At 37.2% G+C, this 23161-nt stretch overlaps 1 protein-coding gene across 2 annotated transcripts in view; it reads right to left on the reverse strand.

Moving 5' to 3' along the window:
- Positions 1-684: 684 nt before the first annotated feature.
- Positions 685-23161, reverse strand: part of LOC145979608 (very long chain fatty acid elongase 4-like) — a 28032-nt gene continuing 5555 nt past the window's right edge. For both annotated transcript variants that reach the window (XM_083112607.1, XM_083112587.1), the window contains exons 3-7: positions 19192-19272; positions 10255-10311; positions 6296-6410; positions 3409-3536; positions 685-1647 (exon numbers count right to left, since the gene is read on the reverse strand). In XM_083112607.1, coding sequence (XP_082968733.1) covers positions 1318-1647; positions 3409-3536; positions 6296-6410; positions 10255-10311; positions 19192-19272 — 711 coding nt within the window. In that variant the 3' untranslated portion in view covers positions 685-1317. The remainder of the gene's footprint in view (positions 1648-3408; positions 3537-6295; positions 6411-10254; positions 10312-19191; positions 19273-23161) is intronic.

Genomic DNA, 23161 nt, shown 5'->3' on the forward strand with positions numbered 1-23161 from the left:
GTAGAAGAGTGGTGGGGAAGATGATGTAATAGGAAGTGCTCCGCAGCGATCTGCGCACATCGGGACTTAACTTGTCAGGCTATAGATGGTTAAACATTTCTGGCTTTCACTCCACAAAAGTAATGGAAGATTTTATATATAATTTTAGCTTTTAGTACTTAAATTAAAGAAAAAAAGATGAAAAAGGGTAAAGTGCTCCCCTGTGCTTTGCACCACGCCATAGGAAATTCAATTGTAACAATGCACTACTTTTTGAACATTTATTGTTTTAATTGTATTGTTAATTGACCACTTGAAAATGTAACTGATAGTATTTAATTGTTTTAATCATGTTAGTGATTATGTGTAGTTCCAAACAAATCATCCTTTACCTAACTCTTGAAAAAGACTTGCCGGTAAGTAAAATTGTCAAAATTTTGAGGAATGAAAATGTTTAGTTACAACTGAGAAAAGTATAGTTCTAATTAGTGCTACCATGAATGTGATTACAAGAACAAGCATTTAAATTTGAGTCAGTAATTGATAAATATAAAAATATTTAAGAATCTAACAGGCAGGAAACTGTAAACATAACTTGAGGCCAGTGGTCCGTCAGAGCAATAAAAACACCATTAATTTTTTTTTCAATAATTAAAAATAAATCTTAATTATATCTAAAAATAAAACATATATATTCTTTACAGCATTTTATTGGTCATCCAAAGTGTTATAAGAGCAAATGTTGGTAGATTCAATTTACTAAGTATACAAAACAAAGCGACACACACAGTACATCATCTATAAAATCCTTAAAAAATTGGTTGTGGGGAAACATTATTTTTTCTTACACGACCGCAAACTAACGTACAAAATATTGGGAGAAATATTCTACACTACTATAAATAATCATGTTGCAACAGCAACTGTTACAGCTGATGACCTTTCACACTCTCTAGGTCACGCATTGAGCCACTACGTGGGGGACTAAAATTTAACTAACTACGATTTAGTGGTGATTTAGATTTCAACTGCAAAAATTCAGCTTACAAAAAGCACAATTTTGATTCAATCTTCTCTTTTTTTTATGCAAATTATATAAAAAAAGAGAAATGATTGTTTTATTTAAATACTTCATAGAATTGTGATAGTATTTTTAAAAATTGTTATTTAAAATATATCTACAGTGCTATATTTAGTTAGTAAATTTTATCAAATGCAATAGCAGTTGTGCTTTTTTTTTTTTACTTTGTGTCCACCAGTGAATGGTGAACACACCACCTACTATCAGCTACTGTGACCGCTCTACCATTTCTGCCTCTGAATGCGTGATAGCGTGTCTCATATATACTTATTGACCTCAGTGGCTCGCGTCTCTATAGCGACCAGAATGCCATTCTTCACCAAGCCTGCCGATTCTGCCACTTTCTCGTTCAACAGCGTGAACTTGTTGGAGTACTGCTTGCATCCATTCTCATCTCTCTCGCTCAAGAGGAGTTTCTCGGAGCATTCATCCTTTTCATGCTTCTTGTATGCATGGAAGTAGAAATTGCTAAAGAGGACGAACAGTGACGATACATAGACGATTGACCATCCTGTAAGCCACAGTGGAGCATCACACTTATTCCATATTCCCACGGCAAGGTGAGCAACAATGGCGACGAACTGGACCTGCAACAATACACTCAATTAATGTGAATACTTTCATCATATAATTACACAATGTAGTACTCATGTATTCCTTTCTTATTAATTGCACACATATATATTATATTGGAAAATGCTCAAAAAATATGGAAAGTACTGTATCTGCCAGCATATAAGATGCACTGTTTTCCTTTAAAAATAGGCCTGAAAAACAGGGTGAATCTTATGTGCTGTGCTGATACTCAGTTTTTGATTATCTTCATTTCTGAATTTTTTTTCTGTTGTGAGTTAAAACTATTTCTTTCTTGATTCCTTGCAGTGTGTGATGAAGAACATAAAAATGTATCCTTTTCTAGTTAGATTACGTTAAATTATTTGTTGAAAGTAGATCTACATATTGCTTTATATTACAAATACTGTAAAATTAATTATAAATTCAGTGATAAAGTTCTTTCCCTTAAAAATGAGTTAATTTCATTAAAAGTAGATTTCTCTTGGTTATCTGAGCAGATCCATTGCTTTATCATCATTTTCAAACGCAGCATGCCGAATTTGTTAAGAAATAGCTATTTTTCTTTCTGAAGTGAACAAAAAGTTAATTTTTGTTAACCAGTGTTTTCAAATTGCTTCTTGTTCTCTGCAATGAATCCTAACGATTGCAAAAGAGATAAAGAGGAACAGTAAAGAGCCTCAATTGCAAGTTTCTCATAGACAGATCGCTAAACTGTGGAATATAAAAATCTGGCAATATTTTATACCATGTTTGACAAAAGACCAGGAAAGAAAAATGTAAAAATGCAAGAATGCAACATTTGAGGTTGCACTGCATTCTTTCAAAAGTGATTCTTGTAGAAAGAATTACTTTTTCAAATATACTAGAAGAGTCAAATGAAAACCTTAAAAGTCCAATAAAAATTGTAGGACAGATTGTATACATTTCAAATTTACATGAGGCATCAACTATTATTTAAAAACGACCTCAAGGCTGCAACACTAATCTCTTGAGCTTCAAAATGCCATTATTGTCATTTTAAAGATGGCGCCTCCTCTACACACTTGCACCAGTGAAGAGGAGTGATATCTTGCCCTGTCAGCCTAAAAGTTACAGAAATTTCTCAGCAAATGATAATTCAATATGTTTGTGCATACATACCACACCAGCAAGTTTACTAATGGAGGATAAAGTTCGACAATGGCCTCAGTTTGCAGTAGATGGGCGGAAAGGCCTTTGAAGTGGCTGCATGTGGACCCCAAAGACTTATTCTTAAGGTATACAGGTACTAACTCAAAGTTGAAAATATGTGTAGATCAACAATAGGTCTGTGCTAAAATGCAGCAAACTTGTCTAACCCTACATACAGAAATGTACTAGATAAACAAAAACAAATTAAGGCTTTCCTTTGACTCTCCCTTGTACTTGACAGTTGCTCCAATATTTTTAAAAAATATAAAGGAATCATAAAATGATATGTATATTATCTCACATCACCTAGTGCAAAAGTTAGTTTCGATTTTTCCTTTGTGTCATCCCAAGGAAGAGTTTATAAGTCTGAGCTTCAAATACTTTACTCAGATGTCTTTGACAACACAAAGTTTTCAATGCAAAGTATTTCATTGCAATTCATGTTATCTTTTGAAGCATGTCTCCCATATCCTTGCTCATCTGACATGAAGTAAGGTTTCTCTTTTAGTGGAGAATTTTAGGAGAAGCTACCACTGTAATCAAATTCTACTTCCAATACACATTTCAGTGCAATTGAAGTCCAAGTGCGTTAAGTGGCTTACCAGTTGGATTTGCGTCAGGTAACGCTTCCACCATAGATACTTTCTCATGTGTGGACCCAAAGCAGCCAAGAAGTAGTACGTGTACATTATAACATGCACAAGCGAGTTCAGCATTCCGCTAAAGAAGGCTGGAAAGAAAAAAAATTATCATTATCATTAGTGCTCAGAAACTGAAGATGTAAAACTTCTTCAAAACAAACATAAATTGACCTAAAAATATTTTAAAAAGATCTAGAATCAGAGCAACTGAAGCGATACCGATGCACCTGTATCGGTCAGAATTTATTCAGATACAGGTCAATACTTCTCCAAAGTTTGGGTATTTCACGGGGTCCAGCAACACTTTCATGGAGCTATTTATCCTCAAACTTGAGCAAAATTCAAAGTTGTGTGCAAAAAATTATAAATTAGGGATGGAGCTGATTAATCGGTACTTTATCGGTATCGGCCGATATATCGATAAATATCTGATAATTTAGTGCAAAATTCTGCCATTTTGTTGTAATTTTATGGATAATCTCCATGCCCTAAATTCTAAAAAGTAAATGTCTAAATATGCAATTTCTTTTGCACTGCAGTCACCTTGAAACACATTTATCAAGGAGGTCAATGAACCTTTCAGGTTCTTCAAGGACCATTTCTAATTTTATATCGGATCAGTAGAACATTGGTTATCGGTATCCGCCAAAATTTCACATCGGCCCATCCCTATTATAAATAAATGATACCTATTTTAATATCCTGATGAAGACTGTTTCAAGGCAAAACTGGTAAATTGTAGAATATACAACCTTAGTGACAATGAAGTTCGACCAGTCACAAATATAGGAGTGCGTTGTGAAAGAAGGAGAACACATGCATATGCTGAACATATTTTATTCAGCAGGCTACATGGAACAAAGGAAAACAGAAATTTCCGCTGCAACGCAGCAATGTATGGTGTCCACACAAAATAAAACATTTTCGTCCATCTACACGTGACATTGAAGTTCGACCACTGTTAGAGGGGATCCTGTTTACCATGGTGTGACGCCGCCCCGTCGGCGAATAACTGCGGCAATGCGTCGGGGCATGCTGTGGACGAGTCTTTCAAGGTATTCCACATCGATGCGGTGCCATTCCTCCTGCAGGCAGGCGATAAGAGCAGCCACTGTCGTGGGTCCTCTCTGTTGCACACGTCGCTTAAGAACACGCAACACATTCTCAATGGGCGAGAGGTCGGGACTCGATGGTGGCCATGGCAGAGTTCGCACGTGATGGCGAGTCAACCATTCTCTTGTCAGCCGCGCTGTATGAGGCCTGGCATTGTCATGTTGAAAGATGAGACGCCGCCTGTGGAACAGGTGCCTTCGCACTGTGGGAACATGCCGCTCCAGTATGCGTGTATAGGCGTGTGCATTCACAATGCCCTCACAGACGTGTAGTGGGCCAACCCCAGATGCCGTCATGCATCCCCATACCATCACTGACGCAGGTTTCTGTACCCGACGTGCATAACATTTTGCTTCATTCTGTTCCTCCTTCCGACAAATGACTGTTTTCCGTATTTTCCCGTACACGACATTGAAAATGGATTCGTCCATCCACAAAACCCTGTTCCACTGCCGAAATGTCCATCCCCGGTACATTCGTGCCCACTGTAGTTCAACATGGAAAGAAAGGGTTTACATTTCGCCTTGTACACTCGGTAACCGCATCGCTGTAGGTAACGGCGAATGGTTCTGGTTGACACTTCAATGTGAAAGCGTTCTCGAGTCCACAGTCGTAATTCGGCCACAGAAACATGATTATTGGTCTGGATATAGTGCCTAAATATCCGTAGGTCACGCACGCTCAGCAGGCGTTTTCGACCGGGGGCCTTACCTGGCTCTGTAGTACCCGTATTTTGGTGGTGTTTGATGATGCAGTGGACGGTTGACTTGGTTAAGTTCAGTTGGTGCCCTATTTCCCGTTCACTGAGTCCATCCCATTGCAACTCCACCACTCTTCTCCTCACGGTGTTGTCAATAGGTTTGCCCCTGGTGATGATGATGCACTGCGGTTCCTCGGTGCACAGCACGCGCTTATATACAGCGGACTCCCTTATCGTGTCCGTGACGTCATGCTTCCGTCGAATGCGCCAGTATCTGGAATTTTCCGTATGGGTCTGGTGCCTGGTCGAAGTTCAATGTCACGCGTATAGTTCCCCGTTTTCGTTCTTTACGTGACCTTGGGTGCAACATGCTGAGATCACGATTCTTGCCTGCTCACACGCCTCCTCTTACACACATGCGTCACTTCTGCGGGTCACCCATTCCACCGCCTATGCCTCTGTGCATTTAGTCACGTATTCCTTTCTGGTCGAACTTCACTGTCACCAAGGTTGTACTTGCAGTAGCATCTTAAGCTGAGCCGATTCCGATGCTGGTGTATCGATATTGGCCGAAACCAGTGGTTTTGGTAACATTTTTGATTGAGTTTGGCATTTTAAGTTTACTTTATGCACAGTAAGGGTAATCGGGACTGGCCCTACAGTTTAAAGTGGGATCCAAACCACTCCACCGGGAATCGTGCCCGGGACACCTTGATTACAAGGTGACGATGCTACCACTGCATCTTTGGAGAGGCCTGGTTTTGGTATCAGAAAGTATAAATCAGATTTTATTTACAGATTCCGGCCAATATTTTTCTGGCATTTTGGTCTTTTGCATAAAGATGCTTCATGACATTTTGGTGCAGTCGAATCATCCTGGAAATTATGCAAAATTTAAAGCTCCCATTTATGTTGCACCAATATTGTGCATAAGGCTACAATGGAAAATTTATATATTGGTATTGGTTCAACTCAAGTTAGAACAGTTAACGGAGGAAAAACAATTTCTAAATAACCTTACATGCTAATACCCACCTTGTCCTCCCGGCAGATACAGTGTGCCAACATACCAATTGAAAATCATTGTTGAATGATGATACAAGTGCAGGAATGTTAACTGATTCAATTTCTTCCTTAGAACAAAGAATATCTGTAAAAATATAACAATATCAGGACATTTGTATGCAGTACAGTATCTGTATATGATAGTAACTATAAACCAAAAATTAATGTAAGAGTAAATGGAAAAATATAAGTTTAAATAAAAAAAAGTAAAAAAGTAAAGTGCTCCCCTGTGCTTAGCACCACGCCATGAAGGCGTATAGGGGGTGTGGGGGTAATGCCCCACACTTTCTTGATCCGGTCGTGAGTGGGGATGATGTGATCATCATCATGCCCCTGACCGCCTTTACCCCCAAGGGATTCCCCAGGTACCCATGTTATTCGATGCTGGGTGGGCGCCGGGGCCGCTTCCAACGTTAGAAAAGTTCCCGGATTTGAACCGGCTGGGGATCGAACCCGGAACCTTTAGCAAGGTAGTCAGATGCATTACAGACTGAGCCACCACGGCCAAAATATAAGTTTAAATGAATACACCAATTGGTCTGCAACTGACAATATGTATTGTTAGAAACAGTATTTGTTTTGTGTTTTAGTGTGTTTCTGTATAATTCTGTATGCTTGGGTTTCTTCCATCGTTCAGTGTAGTTTACAAGAGCCAATAAGATTTGAATTTTCAGCCCTCCCTCAAGTGACGAGGAAGTATAAATATGGCCTCTCTGACAGAGCACAGGACAGTGTGTGTGTGAAATGGATAGTAGAAGGGAGAGTGATCTTCGGTCTTCAGTGGCCTCCCATTAGAAACAGCATCCCGAGGTGGTTCCGCTGATGCTAGCTAGCTTTCCACGCTGTAGTTCTGCCGTGGGGCTCAAATTAGAGAAATGTAAATAATGTAAATTAGAAAATTAATGGAAGAATCCGAGCCTTGTTTGTTAAATTGTAAATAAATGTATAAAGCCCATTTCTGCAAGTTTTCAGCCATCACCCTGCAACATTAATTCAGGAAGTTCTTGTCTGTGATTGATTCTTTGGTTCTGAGCACTGTGGTGAGGAAAGAAAGGGGTGGGAACCCAGGACTAATTGTTTACTTGGGTTTTCCTGCCAGAAGCGGTCCTGTAAGGGTAGAGTGTTGCGGAACAGTGTGTGATAGATTGTTAGTCTGGTGCTGGATGCTTTGAAGTCCACTTTATGCTAATCAGGACTGGACTTACAATTTAAAGTGGGATCTGAACAAGTATGCGCCTCCACTGCGTATCAAACCAGGGACCCCTTCATTACAAGGGGTTACCAATATGGCATCGGAGGTGTCAAAATTATGATGAATAAATGTATTAGGGCCAGTCAATAATTATCTACAATTTTGCTGACATTTTCATTAGGTTGGCCACACTGCTTTTTGCTTTGTGCATGCTAAAAGTGTGTGCATTTGTCGTTCCTTCAGTGCATATTTGACCTTCATCACTCATTTTCTCTTGTTGCAGGGTAAATATGACTGAGACACACTCTGTCTGCACAAAAGAACAGTGATTTGTTATTTTGTGATCTGAAGGTGTACCAGAAGTTGAAATCCACTGAACACTTGCATTACACTGTGGGAAAAGTGCTATACCAAGGCGAAGTGTGTTCGAATGGGTTCAGAAGTTTGCACGGTGTTAAGCACAAAGGACAAGCAGAATGCCCATTCATATCCACTACAAATGACAACAATGAGCAAGTCCATGCCATGCCTCTGACAAACTGACAAGTGACTATCAATGAAGTCATCTGCACACTCTTCCCTAATTTCTGATACAAGCCTTTGGTGTATTTCAGCCTCCAGTGCACCATCAGACCACAATTAACGAATCTCGGCTTGCTGTTCTTTGGAGCAAACCAAAAATGCCATGGCCACATTCGCCCTGCAATAATAAAAGAACGTGAGTAATGATGGTCAAACATGTACTAAAGCAACGACACATGCACAATCTCTTGACATGCATGTGCAGAAAGCAGTATGTCCAAACTAAAGAAAATTACAGACAAGTGTGAATAATTGACAGACCATAATATTTGAAATGTATTACTGTCCTAATTGAGAAGAACTGTTACAACAGTGCACGTTTTATATTTGTTTGCTTTGTCCACATCCACGAATTTCATTTTTATGGCAACTATAACAAAATGACAATACTGTAAGTACGGCGACAGCAACATGATAAACTATCAATACAATCTCAGCTGTTGTTGAACAGGTTCATGAACACATTAACTGCCACAGCCAGGTTCTAACGATTCCATTGAAAGTGAATGAATTCATTACAACCCGGGGGGCCTCCCTGATGGCTCAGTGGTAGTGCCGTTGCCTTGTAATCAAGGGGTCCTGGGTTTGATTCCCGGTGGAGGCACATAGTGGTTCGAAACCCAGTTTAAACTGAAGGTCCAGTCCCAATTAGCTTTACTGTGCATAAAATGGACTAAAAACACCGACTCAATCAATCAATCATTACAACCCGGCAGTGTCTGTGACTGTACCTAGGGTGCTGTCGTCACCAGTATAACAATGAAAGACATAAGGCATGACCGACAAGGCAGGGAAGTGAAGTTTTCAAATATGCGAAATAAAGTCCAATAACCACTTTGGTGCAGGAGGCAAAATTGATGAAACCACCCTGGCAGTTAATGTGTTAAAACGTTTTACTTTTTCTAGTTATAATAAATATTCATAACTGTATTGGACACTACCAATCAAAATATCAAATATGGTAGTCATGGACACTTCTGGGTTGCAACAATCATACCGACTTCTAGTGAATTTTTCACAAGTCAAAAGTGTCTGAGGCTGTAGTCAAGAGAAAATTGCCGTTATGGAAACACAGCCCAAAATTCCTGTAATTTATCTTCCCCTTTCAGCAGATAAGTCACGTAATGTAAAAATCCAGTCAGCATTCATTTCAATAACTACCTAACAAAGAAACCTTTCTCCTGACTGGGGCAGTGATTCACATTTCATAGCATGAGAAGGCCAAGTAGCTTAAGGTACTGTCGAAAAGAGCGGATGACTTGCACTCGCTTGGAAAAGTAAGAAAGTACGATGCTTATCATCACATAGCAGACATGACATAATTCACTTTGGGTGCATCAGCACTTGAGGCCATTTTGCACCCTTCAATATATTTGGTAAAATATCTCCTTACCTAAAATTCTGACTTTGAATGAAAAATTAAAACAAGGGGTGTAAAATGCCCCTTTGGAGAAATAAAAAGTGCAATGTTGTAAAGGGACCTGCACAAGACAAACACAACACATTAAAAAGTCAGAATCACTTAAAGCCTTCTCACAGACTGTGGAAGAGGCCAGCTCTTCTCAAAAAGATAAAAACACGTGATAAAACACCGATGTCATCGCCCAACAGGGATGACAAACGGATGGGAAGATTAAAAGCCTGTCGGAGGAAAGCAAGATCGGCACATTCAATAAGAATATGCCAAACACTCAAAACAACAACACAAATACGACACATCCGAGGGTCCAGCCCCTGCAGTAAGTGACTGAGTGTTACATGGCTGTGTGCAATACAAAGTCAGATAACAAGAACTTCTTCATGACGAGGAACGCCAAGCACCAATGATGGGGTTAATAATATGAAGCTTGTTCCCCGTTTCTGCATTCCACTCTTCTTGCCAAGTGTCAAGAAGGCTACAATGGAACACATTCTGCAGGTCGATGAGAACGTCACCGTTTGCATCAGCAGACTTGGCAGCAGCATCAGCTGCTTCATTCCCCTGTATGCCTACTTAGCTAGGAACCCAACAGAAGAGAACATCAGCATTGGCAGATAAAGACTTAAAAATATTGCAACTATTTATAATTTCCTTCAGTTTTTGCCCACTATAATACTACAGAAAGATTACGCTACATAAAAGCAGACTACAGGGTATTACAATGATATCACTCACCGAGTCAAGAAGGTCCACCACTTTTGAAAAGTAGAACCACCAACATGCAGCAGCCATCTGTTGATTAATTTTTTAATATTAAAAAGTTGGTAAACAAAAAAATGCAGGTAGGATAAACAGTTTCGTCAAAAAATTATATAAAATTCTTTCAACAGATTGCATGCTAACTACGTTGAAGGAAATTCAGTGCAATCTAGTCAAAAGGTACAGAATTCAACTACAAGAATGGCAACAAATCTTTATAAATCATTGAAAAGTCTGTAGATACAAAGGAAGGTGCACACGATAATGCATTTTAAATACTAAAACTCACAACAGGTTAAAAAATATGTTGAACGCTACATGGAATTTAACAGGTTTGTGTGATTGCTTACTGAAAATCCTCTTATAATCATATTGAAACGCAAAACATATAAATAAATTATACATTTTCTCTACCGCCATACTTACCTTGAAACTATGGTCAAGTCTCATACTTATCCTCATTTTACTACTAAAGGAAATTTACATTTAAGTGAGTCTGTGGGTGTTGTTGGAAAAAATTTTAATCTACCGCAGAGACAAATATTGAACCAGAAATGATTCACTCAGGGTTTGAAAGTGGGGTTCTACAGTGCATGTTGTGAAAGTGACTGAGATACTAAGCCAATCTATTGCTTGAAAACAATTTCTTTGATACACACTCTTGCATGTGGATTCAAGGAATGCATGTTGCTAGCAAACACCTATAAACAGTAATGACATCAATCTTCAAATTATACAACTATTAAATGGGATATAAGTCCAATGCTGCACACATACATTATTACTAATTTGCTCCCGCCTGTAGCAAGATGTGCACCTGCTTTGTGGTTCACAACAAAATTAAAAACATGCACATTTTGAATTTTTTCCTCCTTGCAATCTCAAATTATGCATTTCTTCCATAGTTTTTTGGTATTTCTTACGAGCTCAAGATATGGTACATAAATAGTTACCTTGGTTTTTAAAACACAAGTTCATTAATTTCACAAAAACTGAAAACTAAATTTGACTATTTTCATAAACCTGCCAGGAAAACTTATACAGGGTGGTCACAAAGTGTGTGTAACCCCCTTTATTTTCGACACTATGATGCTTATGGTTGAATGCTTGATATGAACATACCTGATGGTTTGTGTGTCCAGAACATCGGTATGGAGACAGTCTACTTTGTAGTATGGCCAAACTCTGCACCCTATTTTGGCACACTTCGCGATGCAAGTGTGAATAAGACCCTTTTCCGGGCAGTGATGTCCCCCCCAATACGTTCTGAAGGGCCTCCAAGAAGTCCCAGAGGTGACACAGGTATGTGTTCATATCAAGTAATCAGACTATTACCATCGTAGTGTCGAAAATAAAGGAGGGGGTACACACACCTTGTGGCCACCCTGTATTTTTCTTATTTTATGTTGCATTTTCTGCCACTTTTGGCTAATTACAATGAGGAGGATGAGTAATGATTAGAAAATAGATGATTGATGAAGGGATTCGAACCTGGAAACTTTGGTGGCAAGATGAATGCTCTTCACTACTAAACTGGTGGAAAACTTGCATAATGTATGAAATGTAAAAGGAGTGATGACGTAACATATTTATGCAAGAGGAAATAATTTTGTGCAAAATGTTAAAGAGGACTGTAATATTTTTTTTTAAATGAACTGAATAGCAACGACATAGTCTGTGTACGTATAGGTGTACTACGATATGACATGCAATTTTAGGAGCATTTTGATCTTCAGATAAAGTTCAAAAGGTTCATGTACTTTTACAAGGGTGTACCATAGCAGGTGTTTACCACATGATGTAATTGAGCGGAAGATCCCAAAACTTTAAATCTCTGCATGGCTTTTAACTATGCAACTGCTGAAGATTAGCTTATACAATGGCTGAAAGGTTAAAGGATGTTCAGGTCCTCATCATGATAAACTGGACAAAATGACAAAAATATTTTATGATGAAAGTGTTGTGCCTTAATGCAATTAATCCATAAAATGCATGCAATCCCTCCACCATGCCTCTTAGTGCACTTGTTGCAAGAGTAGGCACTTTCAAAACACGTTTGACAAAAAAGAATCATCATCAGAAAAATATAAGACTTATAAAAATTACACAATGCAACCATTTTTGCTTACAAATTAAAACAAGCAGAAAAGAAAGTTGCTTTGACAACTTCCTTGCAAAATAAAATTATCATCATAGTAAATATGACTAGTTATGAATAAACAAAACACAACACAACACACATAGAAATAAAAATGTCAGCACAAGAAACAAAGTATTGAAGTTAGTATATAATAATTAAAATACAAAACTAAATTACTTTAATAACTGACAAAAAAAAACTCGCTTACAGCTCGTTATTTATGACGACCGAATGACCCGTATATGCTGTACACAGTGGAGTCATGTGACTGCAAGAGCCAATCCGTGTCACAGGTATTGGCTTCTATTGAATATATGACCAGCAATATTTGTGGCAATTTCACTAGTCTGTTTTCCATGGTGTTTTTCTTTCTATACTTGCATGAAATGAGCGACATTTACAGGCAAGATTTTGAAAGAGCTCTCATATTCATCAAGAGTACATGCTTTGTTAAAATGTACTACCGTATCTACTCATGTATAATGCACACTTTTTTCCAAACTTTTTGCTCCCAAAAACTGTGGTGCGTATTATGCACGGAATATTTCAGACAGCCAACATGAAACCGAACAGGGACATTCCATGATTTTGACACACTTGCATTGATTTTGCAGGTTTACGGAATCCTATCATGTTATACGAGGGTGAACCCAAAAGAAACCGGAATTTGTTTTAAAAGCTTTCTTTTTTTTTTTTTTTTTTTTTTTTTTTACAAAACAACCCTATCATTGGAAACATTTTTTAAACTCATCTGTTGTGATGGCTGACAGCTCCTTCCTCCAAAAAAAGTCGCACGGAGCGAGGTCGGGTGAGTTAAGGGCATCGGGCAAGAGAGTCATGCTGATCTTTTGCCAAAAACCTGCACTCGGAGCTCTTCTTTCAAAGCATGGCATGTGTCGACACACTTTTTGTTGGTCACTCAGATTCCGAGGTACAAACTTTGCAGCGACCCTTCTCATTCCCAAATCTTCCGTTAAAATTCACTGAACCGAGCTCCAAGATAGTCCAGATAACTTCCCCAGCTCTGCAATGGTTCGTCGTTGGTCTTCGAGCACAAGTTCACGAATTTTATCGACATTTTCTTCCGTTCTGGAAGTTGATGGACGTCCAGAACGGGGTTTGCCATCAATCGACATGTCACCTTTCTTGAAGTGAGAAAACCACTCGTACACTTGAGTTTTCTCCATAGCGCTGTCCTTGTAAACTGTGTTCAACATCACAACCGCAATCGTGAGGAATTGGAGAGTTGCGAATGAGGAGCATAACCCGGATGACCTACAACAACTGGGGGCTCGTCATGCTGGCCACACTTCATCCTGTAATTGGTTGGATGGTCTCCCACTTCAGCAGATGGGAGTGAGGAGGGCAGTTGGTAGGTAGATCCTGGCCTTCACGCACTGTTGCGCCACGGGTTATTATTATGCATTTTTTATAGGTTGCTTGTAGCATATGTTCATCCAACTATCTTTGCACTGTTGAACATGGGGCTGGGATACAGTGATCAGTTTCTGAAGCATCTTACACAGGGTGGCTACTCTAGGACCATGATAAAATTCAAATATAATTCCCGGTTTTCAAGGTGAACTTTCCAAAAATTCAAGCAGATGTTTTCTCTATTTCAACCTTGTGTATTACCACCTCTCAACATCCACACACAAATATCTTAATAATATAAAGGGTCTATGTGATTCCAACATCCAAAAATTCTGATTCAATTAAACGATATACGTAATATAATTAAAATATTTAATTTAAGGTACGGAGTTTCTATTTACAATCAGAGGTACAAATTTTGTCTGGGGGGGGGGGGGGTCAAGTACCATGATAAACGTACTAATAATAATAATAGTGTTGATAATAATATTATTTTAACATTATTATTGTTATTATTGATTTGTTTATTTTACTTCGATTCTTGTGCCACTTTTGGCTAATTTGCGAAGATTGGGATGAGTGATATGATGAAATAGGGTGCAAATAATTTCACGGGACGCCAATACATTCTCTCTCTTACAACTTTTGGGCCTCCCCTATGGTGTAGTGGTAACATTGTCACGTTGTGAACAAGGGGTCCCGGGTTCGATACCCGGTGGAGGCACATGGCACAGTGGTTCCGAACCATGTTAAACTGTAGGTTCAGTCCCGATTAGCCTTTCTGTGCATAAAGTGCACTTAAAGTAAAGTGCTCCCCTTTGCTTAGCACCATGCCATGAAGGCATATAGGGAGTGTGGAGGTAACGCCCCACACTTTCTTGATCCGGTCATGTAAAGTGCACTTAAAACCACAAATCAATCAATCAATTTTACAACTTTTTATTTCCATAAAATGTGAAGTTGTGGGCGGTAATTGTCACCTGCAGGTCCACTTGGCCGTCAATGTTTGCCCCATTGGCCCCCTAGAACTCATTTCTATCCAAGGTTGGAGGGACAATGTCTCCCTGCCCTCTGTGGTTGCGTCATTGTTTACAATTTCACATAATCAGACTTGAAGTACATCTACAAACACAAGTCACAGATGTTACGAGATGTACTAATCTACAAAAAATTGATAATTCTCAAACTCAAATTTACCTAATCTACCTCAAGATATTTTGCACGAGAGAATTAATTATTTTTCACACAGCTTTCATTGCCTTCCTGGATAAAATGAAAGCTCAACTTTGAAAAACTTGCCTCAGGGCATTTATAAATACATGAATAATTTGAATAGGATTTGGATTAATAAAAGTTGTAATTTTTCACGACTACGGAGAAAAATTCAAGTAGAATTCATGCATAATTCCCGGTGAGTAGCCACCCTTTTATATATGTAGCAAAGCAAAATTGAAGAAATATTAACTATTTTCAAAAACATATTGTATTCATCTTATTCGCTTTTTTTCTGTGATGAAAAATGAGCAAAAATGCTTCATTTTGTTTCCGTAGTTTAGCTTTTATAGTTTTGGCACCCAAATGTGATGTTTTGGGTGTAAAACGGCACATAAATATCATGCTTCAAATCTCTGAAACTTTCAATTTCATGCTCTTCAGGGGAGCAAGGTGAAAAAACTAAGAAATTGGGGAACATTTATAACATCTTCCTATGTTGAGGCCACAGTGATTGAATATATATCGGAGGAAAATGTTACATCCAGGAATGTAAAATTGGACATTCATTGTACTCAAAATAAACATATCTGAAGTAATATGTAACGTGAAGAGTATCGCAAGAGAGATTTGTTTTGTGGCAAAACAAAGAAGCTAATTTCTTGTGCCCAGCCCCTCTCCCAAATAAATATAAAGATTTTTTTCCCCATGTTCCACACACTACTATATTCCAGTCAATATTAATTCCACAAATGAGCTTGTAACTAAAAAAAAAAAAAAAGACTGGAGTTGTACCACCACAATAACTACATGGACCAAAATTTCCCTCTCAAAAAGTTAGTTGTGGGGGAAATAGCAATGCAACGTTTGTCATCTGTACAGTTCAACCATTTATTTGAGAGCCCAGTATCAAAAGGTTCACTCATTATATTCGGGAGAGGGGTGCGGATAGGTGATAGTTTCCCATGCTGTGTAGCCATCAGAAATATGAACTCCGCACAAATATTTCGATTCTCAAGATTTTGACACTGGAATGTGAAAGATTTACATATAATCCAGAAAAGCATGGTTTCCTACTATAGTCGTTTTCACGTTCAGAAGACACAATGGGCTCTTATGGGCAATGCTTTTCTTATGGGAAATACGAGCACGCTGTTGTGAAATTTCTGGATTTACAAATTTAGCTTAAGTAAAATCAGTACCTGCAGTTTTGCAGGAAATTTTGTAGAGAATACGATGGTGAACACAAAAAACTGGTAACTTGCTTACATAATTTTAGATAAATTAAAAACGAAAATTTTCTGTGAAAATACAATTTTTACATTGTTTTCATTCCTAACGTTGAAACATGCCGTAAAATTGAAGCATTCATTATTAAAAAAATTGACACTGTTTTTTAATTGTTATAGGTGACGGTGGTACTCAGAATTTATCAATACTTTACAGCATATTTGCATTAAAAAATATTCAAATAAAGTATGTGGAGATTTCTTATATTCGTGCAGTAGAAAATGTCATCGATGGCCATTTTTTGTTCTGTAATTCCAAGTAAAAACTTCCAGCGACAAAGTTCTGGAGAAAATAATGAAATTATTTTTTATAACCACTCAAAGGTTCCCAGAAATATTACTTCCATGCATTTGGAGTTTCTTTTTAACCCGAACCACACGCGAAGTAAGGAGACGTTGTCTGGCCATCTTGAGCTGGCTCACCGCAGCATTCCGGCTAATCACCACCAAGTTTTCGAGTTGTTATTTTATTTCCATTCAGTAAAAATATGAACTTCATGCAGTTTGTTATAATAGAATTGAAATTACTTAAATTTAATAATTGACAATTATTTCCAATGCTGCTGTTGTGAGCAACATTAGTGCTGTCGCAAATACACACGTTGTTTTTGTTTACATTACTGTTGACATTAATACTGAAATGAAGATCACCTTTCAGTTTCCAAGGTACACATAAATTCATAGACACCATATTAACCTTTGAAAGGCTTTCCAACACGTGACAAAATATGGGGCTTCAAGATAGAAATATGACATGCCTTGCTTGAGTCATTCACCCCTTATCAGTTCACGTGGGCCATAACTCATTTGTTTGTTTGGGTTGCAACTTGAATCTAACCCATGTGCCAGGTTCCCCTTACTTGAGTGAGAGATCTGCTTTGGTCTGTTTAGACTTTTTTTCTCTCTCGAAAAAGTGTTTTCAGTTGTGTGAGCGCTCAGTGATTTTTACTTTTTTAAGTGATTTCTGAAGTGTCATATTCGTGCATTACACTCGCATGTGTAGTGATCGCAATGGATCATAGTAAAAAGGGTAACTGTAACGTTCACAGTATAATATTAATATTTACATATAATTATCATTATATATACAAAATACGTAACACCTTCATTGTGAAGGAAGGTCATCATTTCCCGGCGACATGAGCTAGCGCTGTATTGGCAACACTGTGGGTTTCTCCATAAGCAGCGTTGTGTCTTCTGAACGTGAAAACAACTTTAGAACTGGAAACAAAGACACATTACAGCATGGATACAGTAGTTTTCATGTAAGTTCCTGTCTTTACAACTAATACAATAAAAAAAATAGTAACAAATGTACATTAGTGATTGCAGTTCATTGTGCTGGCATTCTCTACTGAAACTATCAGATAAACAGAAACTAAACGAACAAAAAAAACAATAAAACTACTACTTACTTGTGATTTGTTGATGTGTGCATGAGGAAAAATAAAGCATTTTTTTTCTATTAACGAATGCAGAAATCAATCTTTAAGCGTGAGAAGCGGCTGAAGTACTAATCAGAAATAAGGCATATTTAGCAAAGAAGCACCAACCCTCCTCATACAAATCACAATATTCGATACCTGTCAAAATATGTACAAATATCAGCATATTACAAACAGAAACAAACTAAAAACAAATAATAATGCATTCTCTTAAAAAACCTTAAAATTTTCTTTTTTGCATAATGCATGCATGCATTTTCATTTTCTATAGAAAATTAATACCGATTTGCATTAAACTTCAACGATTGTCAGGATATGTACATTGTCATGTTCTGACACAATAACAAAAAATTCAAATCATTAATCCGTGCATATCATCTCCAGTCCTATACTTATACTCAATGGGCAATAATAATAATAAACCTTCCATTTAGGCATAGGCAATGAGCAATTAATTATGCAGAACTTTTAATGAAGATTAGGGAGAAAAAATTTATTGCCTTTTACAGTATTAAATTCTAAACATTCTAAACTCACATTGGTAGCACAAAAATAAACTGTAAATTTATCATACAATCAATTAAATTGGCTAGGCCTGTAATTATTAGTGATGAGCCATTATACAGATTGGTATCAGAAAATTTCACTGCAGGGGGTCTACCAAAATGACAAATCCAAAATTCTGGACTTTATTTTTCATCTTCTTTTCATTTTTCTTAACCGTTATTTACACGACCTCTACTTAAGTTGGAAATCAGCAATTCTTTGTGATTAGCCAAAGGGGCAGAAAAGTGAAGTAAAATAAGCTAAATCAGGCAGTCATTGTGACAGCTAAAATTCTTCACAACAAGTGCAATTCCTTTACTTTTGATTGACTTCTTGACCTACTTGTTGATTTATTTACTTTTTTCTTGACTGGTAGACACCTTACACTGGGAATTTGTTCACCAATTTATTTTGAACAAGTATTATGTGAAAAAAAATAATTTTATGATTAAATTACATGAACTTCAATATTTAGTGAAATACTTTCACATTTTAAAACTAAACTCATGCAGAGGAATACTTACATACAATATTTTTTAGACCATAAGATGCACTATTTCATTGAAAAATACTGTCTGAAATTTAATTTTGTCTTATCATCCAAAGATCTATCAATGCATGCTGAAGTGGTCCAAAAAAACACAGTAATATTTTCAATATTTTTCAATAACTATTATTTGTTATAAAATTTCAATATTGGGTATTAGGTTCGGTTCAAAGTGTTCTTAGCTCAAGTCTACAATTATATTTTTCTCCCGTCAAAATTTTGAGCCAGTTGTAAGTGAAATTGCAATGAAAGAGATGGAATGTTTCAAATTTGCCTAATGGGTAAATTAAGTAACTGAAGACATAAATAAATATAGCTTTATCCAGTTTACAGTTTAGTATTTCTAGCATTTTTACTTACCCTTATGGCAAGAGGATTCAATGATCGATCCAATGGCTGACAAGATAGCTTATAGTCCGCAAGATACGAAGTAATTACAAACTAGGGGAGGAAAAAGTAACATTAGTCATTGACATTCAAAAAGAAGGGGTGAAAGGGCAAATTCATCCATTAAACTATGACAGTTAGGTCTCACTTATCGCACCAAACGCAAACACCTTCTTGGTCAAGCACCATATTTTGTCTTCTGATGTCAGGATAAATGCTTTCTTTGTTAAAACTAAATGTAGTGTATTAATACTAAGAGATTTAAACCTAACAACGAAAACATTCCACACTTACATCAGAAAATAAAATACGGCACTTGACCAAGAAAATGTTTGGTGTGGTGAGTCACCCCTGGGCATTCCACGAAATGTGGTCCTACTCTATGTAAATAACAAAATGAATTTATCTGGATATTAGCATCCTTTTTAATTTCTTTAAGGTTTAAATGTTTGTGAATACATATAATTTACATATTTCATCAACAAAAATTATCATCATCTCTACCTAATGTGCTTCACAGACAAATGGAGTTAAATTTTGCTACATTTATAAAGCATCACTAGGGGCATGCATATTTCGTTTTTAACGAAAAAACGAAATTTGAAAAATCACATTGTAGTGTTAATTTTTGATGTTTTTGAAAGGTGTGAGATGCATTTTGTGACCATATTTTGTCACGAAATAATACGAAATGAACTGCAAAAAGCGAAATTAACTCTTAAACACGAAATTCAGGGTTTATTCACCGACGCGAGACCTTCTGAGGTCTGAATTATCCTGAGAGTTATGCAATTCCCGGAAAATTGATTAATTCTGCTGTTAATATTGGAGAAGCAAAAATGGACTCCTTTATACAGAAATAAACTTAATACTCTGATAACTACGTAATGTGCTATTAGAAGTGAAATGTTAATTCTGTGGAATAAGTGGTTTTTAAATCAAATTTAGGATTATATTCACAATTTTAAAACCAATATGTCTTTTTATATACCACTTTTCATCCATTTTTTCACCGCAATAACACCGATATTTTATTTTATTTACTGCTTTTGAACCCGAAATTGACTCCGTTTTTGTACCGAAATTTTGCTTTTTTATTTACCAAAAATATGTGCCTCTAATCATCACACATCTACAATCTATTTTCATTAATGCGGTTCATTTATTTAAGCTATCATCATACTCAAGATTTTTTCATTTGCTACCGGACAACACACTGTAATTCATAATTCTATGAAATCAGTTCTTTATGAATATTTTCATCCAATCTCATGCCTAGAACTTTACATTTTGAACGCTGGAATGACCCACCTGCACAAGTCTTGCGGTACGTATTTTCTTCCTGCACAATGTTTTAACTCTTATCAAACAATTATCCTCTCAAGAATTGCAATGCGTGACAACTGATTATTACTGTGTCAGTAATATGATAGTTTAAAAATCACATTATCCGCGAATGTTATTAGCCCCTCTTGACATTCATGCACTATTCATAGTTCGTTTTGTTGTTTTACCATTTCCCAGAAAACAATCTATTATTTAAAAGTATATTTTTTACCAACTTCAATCAGTTTTAATGCAATCCACATGCTGAGAAACTTTAAAATACCCAACACTGAAGTGTTATATTGTCTGATACACTTAACCAGTATTTAGCAGTTAATTATAATTTCCAGAGATACAAAACAAAAATTAACATGCATTGGCTGTAAAGATACATACTTTTAGTCAAAATAAAGTTAGCCTATTTTTAGTGGAGTTATTTATAGTTATACACTACAGAAAATAATTATTTTATTGCTGGTACATACAGAAGTACTCCAATTTATTACACAACTTTTGTATTACAGATTATGTTGTTTATGAATGTTTTCTGTTTTTTTTTCTTAAGCTCGTGGAGATGTGTTATTGTAAAGTACATCTATTACCTTAGTGTAAAGCAGAACAGCCTGAAGGCTTCTCACAAGTGAATATAGCACCCAACACGAAATTCCATAACAACAGCTATAATTGTACATTGTTCGGTTAGGAGTGTTAGGCTTGGATTTGATAGCAATTTCCGTGTTATTTCGCTAATTTCGTGTCCATACAAACTGTTTTTACAAATAAAAAGCAGCGAGTTTTTACTTATGCTGGCCATACTTTGGATCAAATCTATCTTTTTATTTGTGCTTTGCGCATGCTGGAAACAATTTTATATTACGTAAAACACCAAAATCTGTCAATTAAAAAAAGTAATTAACAAGATTCTCAAGGGGCTACAGTGGGTTAACAGCTTTGCATCAACATCAGTTGCTGCCTTTAATATTTGGTTTTGATAATTTGATATTATTATATTATTTTGTTCAATGCAGTAATTTTTTAGAAGTAGGTAATTTTAAAACTAAAGTTCTGTAATTAAAATTTTCAACATTGGGGGAAATTTATTTATTTCACCTGAAATAATTATAATATAATTAGCAATGCATAAGAACTGGAAACAATGTGCAAGATGTTTCAATAGAACATTTGTAAATTCATTTTCAAGTTAAACTTGATTGTTTGTGCTTCTTGTTACATATCATCACTAGCCTATCATGTTTTTCATTACTGTGATATATTTACTAAATCTTCGATAGGCATGCAGGTTGTGGAACAAAAAGGATGGAAAGTTGTTATCTGGATATTTTAAAAACATTTATAAAGCGCCCAAAGACTTATGAATGTCACGTTAACCAGAAATATATTCTTTTGATATTGGTCAATAGCAAATATCTGTAAATGTTCACATAAAAAAATATTTAGCCTTTGGTAAAATTTTACTTTGGTAAAATTTCAATCTCCAGGAAACGTATTTCTTCAATTTTACAAGAGAAAGTACTTACAGAACTGAGTTTCTGTAGACTTTAGAAAGAACGTCTAAGGTTTCTCCCTTCGGTCATGTACACTATGTGGAAGAAAGTTATTGGACACCCCGGTTTCAACTCTGAAACGAACTCCTCATGGAAAAGAGAGTACAGACGGGTGTATATATACAGCAGCAGGAGGCTTCTCAGATCATTCGCTGATAAAATGACGGACAGGAAAGAGCTCAGCATGTTTGAAAGAGGGATCATAGTACGCTGCTCCATAGGAGGCATGAGTATACGTAGCAAAGCTGATGCCCGACAGGTCCCTAAATCAACTGTAACCTTTGTCATCAAGAAGTGGAAGGAAAAGGGACATTGTACTATGAAGTGAAAGACTCACGAAATTGGACGACCAGGACAGGAGAGTGCTGAGAGGGAGATTTGGAAAAACAGAACCCATCCGATGCATTCGACTGCAGAAGAGTTTCAAAGTGCGACAAATTTGACTGTTTCGACCAAGACACTTCGCAAGGAGGCCCATGCGCTCGGTTATCATCGTCGAGCCGCTGCCCACAAACCCCTGACAACAAAAAAACAATAAACGGCAGAGACTATGCTGGTGTAAAGAGCGGAGAAACTGGACGGTGGAGCAATGGCAGAAGGTCCAATGGAGCGATGAATCACGCTTCACACTGTTTCAATCAGATGGGAGAATGTGGGTATGGCGATTACCCGGAGAACGTCTGTTACCCAAGTTTGTAGTGCACAGTGAAGTATGGTGGTGGTGGAATCATGTTCTGGGGTTGTTTCAGCTGACATGGCGTGGGTCCACTATTACCGGTGTATGGTCACATGACGTCTGCGTTCTACCGATTTAATCCCGACAACTCCATGCACCCCACGTTGTGGCATTTCTATGGAAATGAAGAATGTGTGTTCCAGGACGATTATGCGACTTGTCATGTTTCCAGGGCTACCATGGAGTGGTATGCAGAAAATAATGTCACCCGACTGGATTGGCCTGCTCAGAACTCTGACCTCAACCCTATCGAATATCTATGGGACGAACTGGACCGTCAATTGAGGTCGTGATCGCCTCGCCCTTCTCCACTTCC

This window comes from Lepisma saccharinum, chromosome 1, assembly GCF_977018435.1.
Source record: "Lepisma saccharinum chromosome 1, izLepSacc3.1, whole genome shotgun sequence".
Taxonomy (NCBI): domain Eukaryota; kingdom Metazoa; phylum Arthropoda; class Insecta; order Zygentoma; family Lepismatidae; genus Lepisma; species Lepisma saccharinum.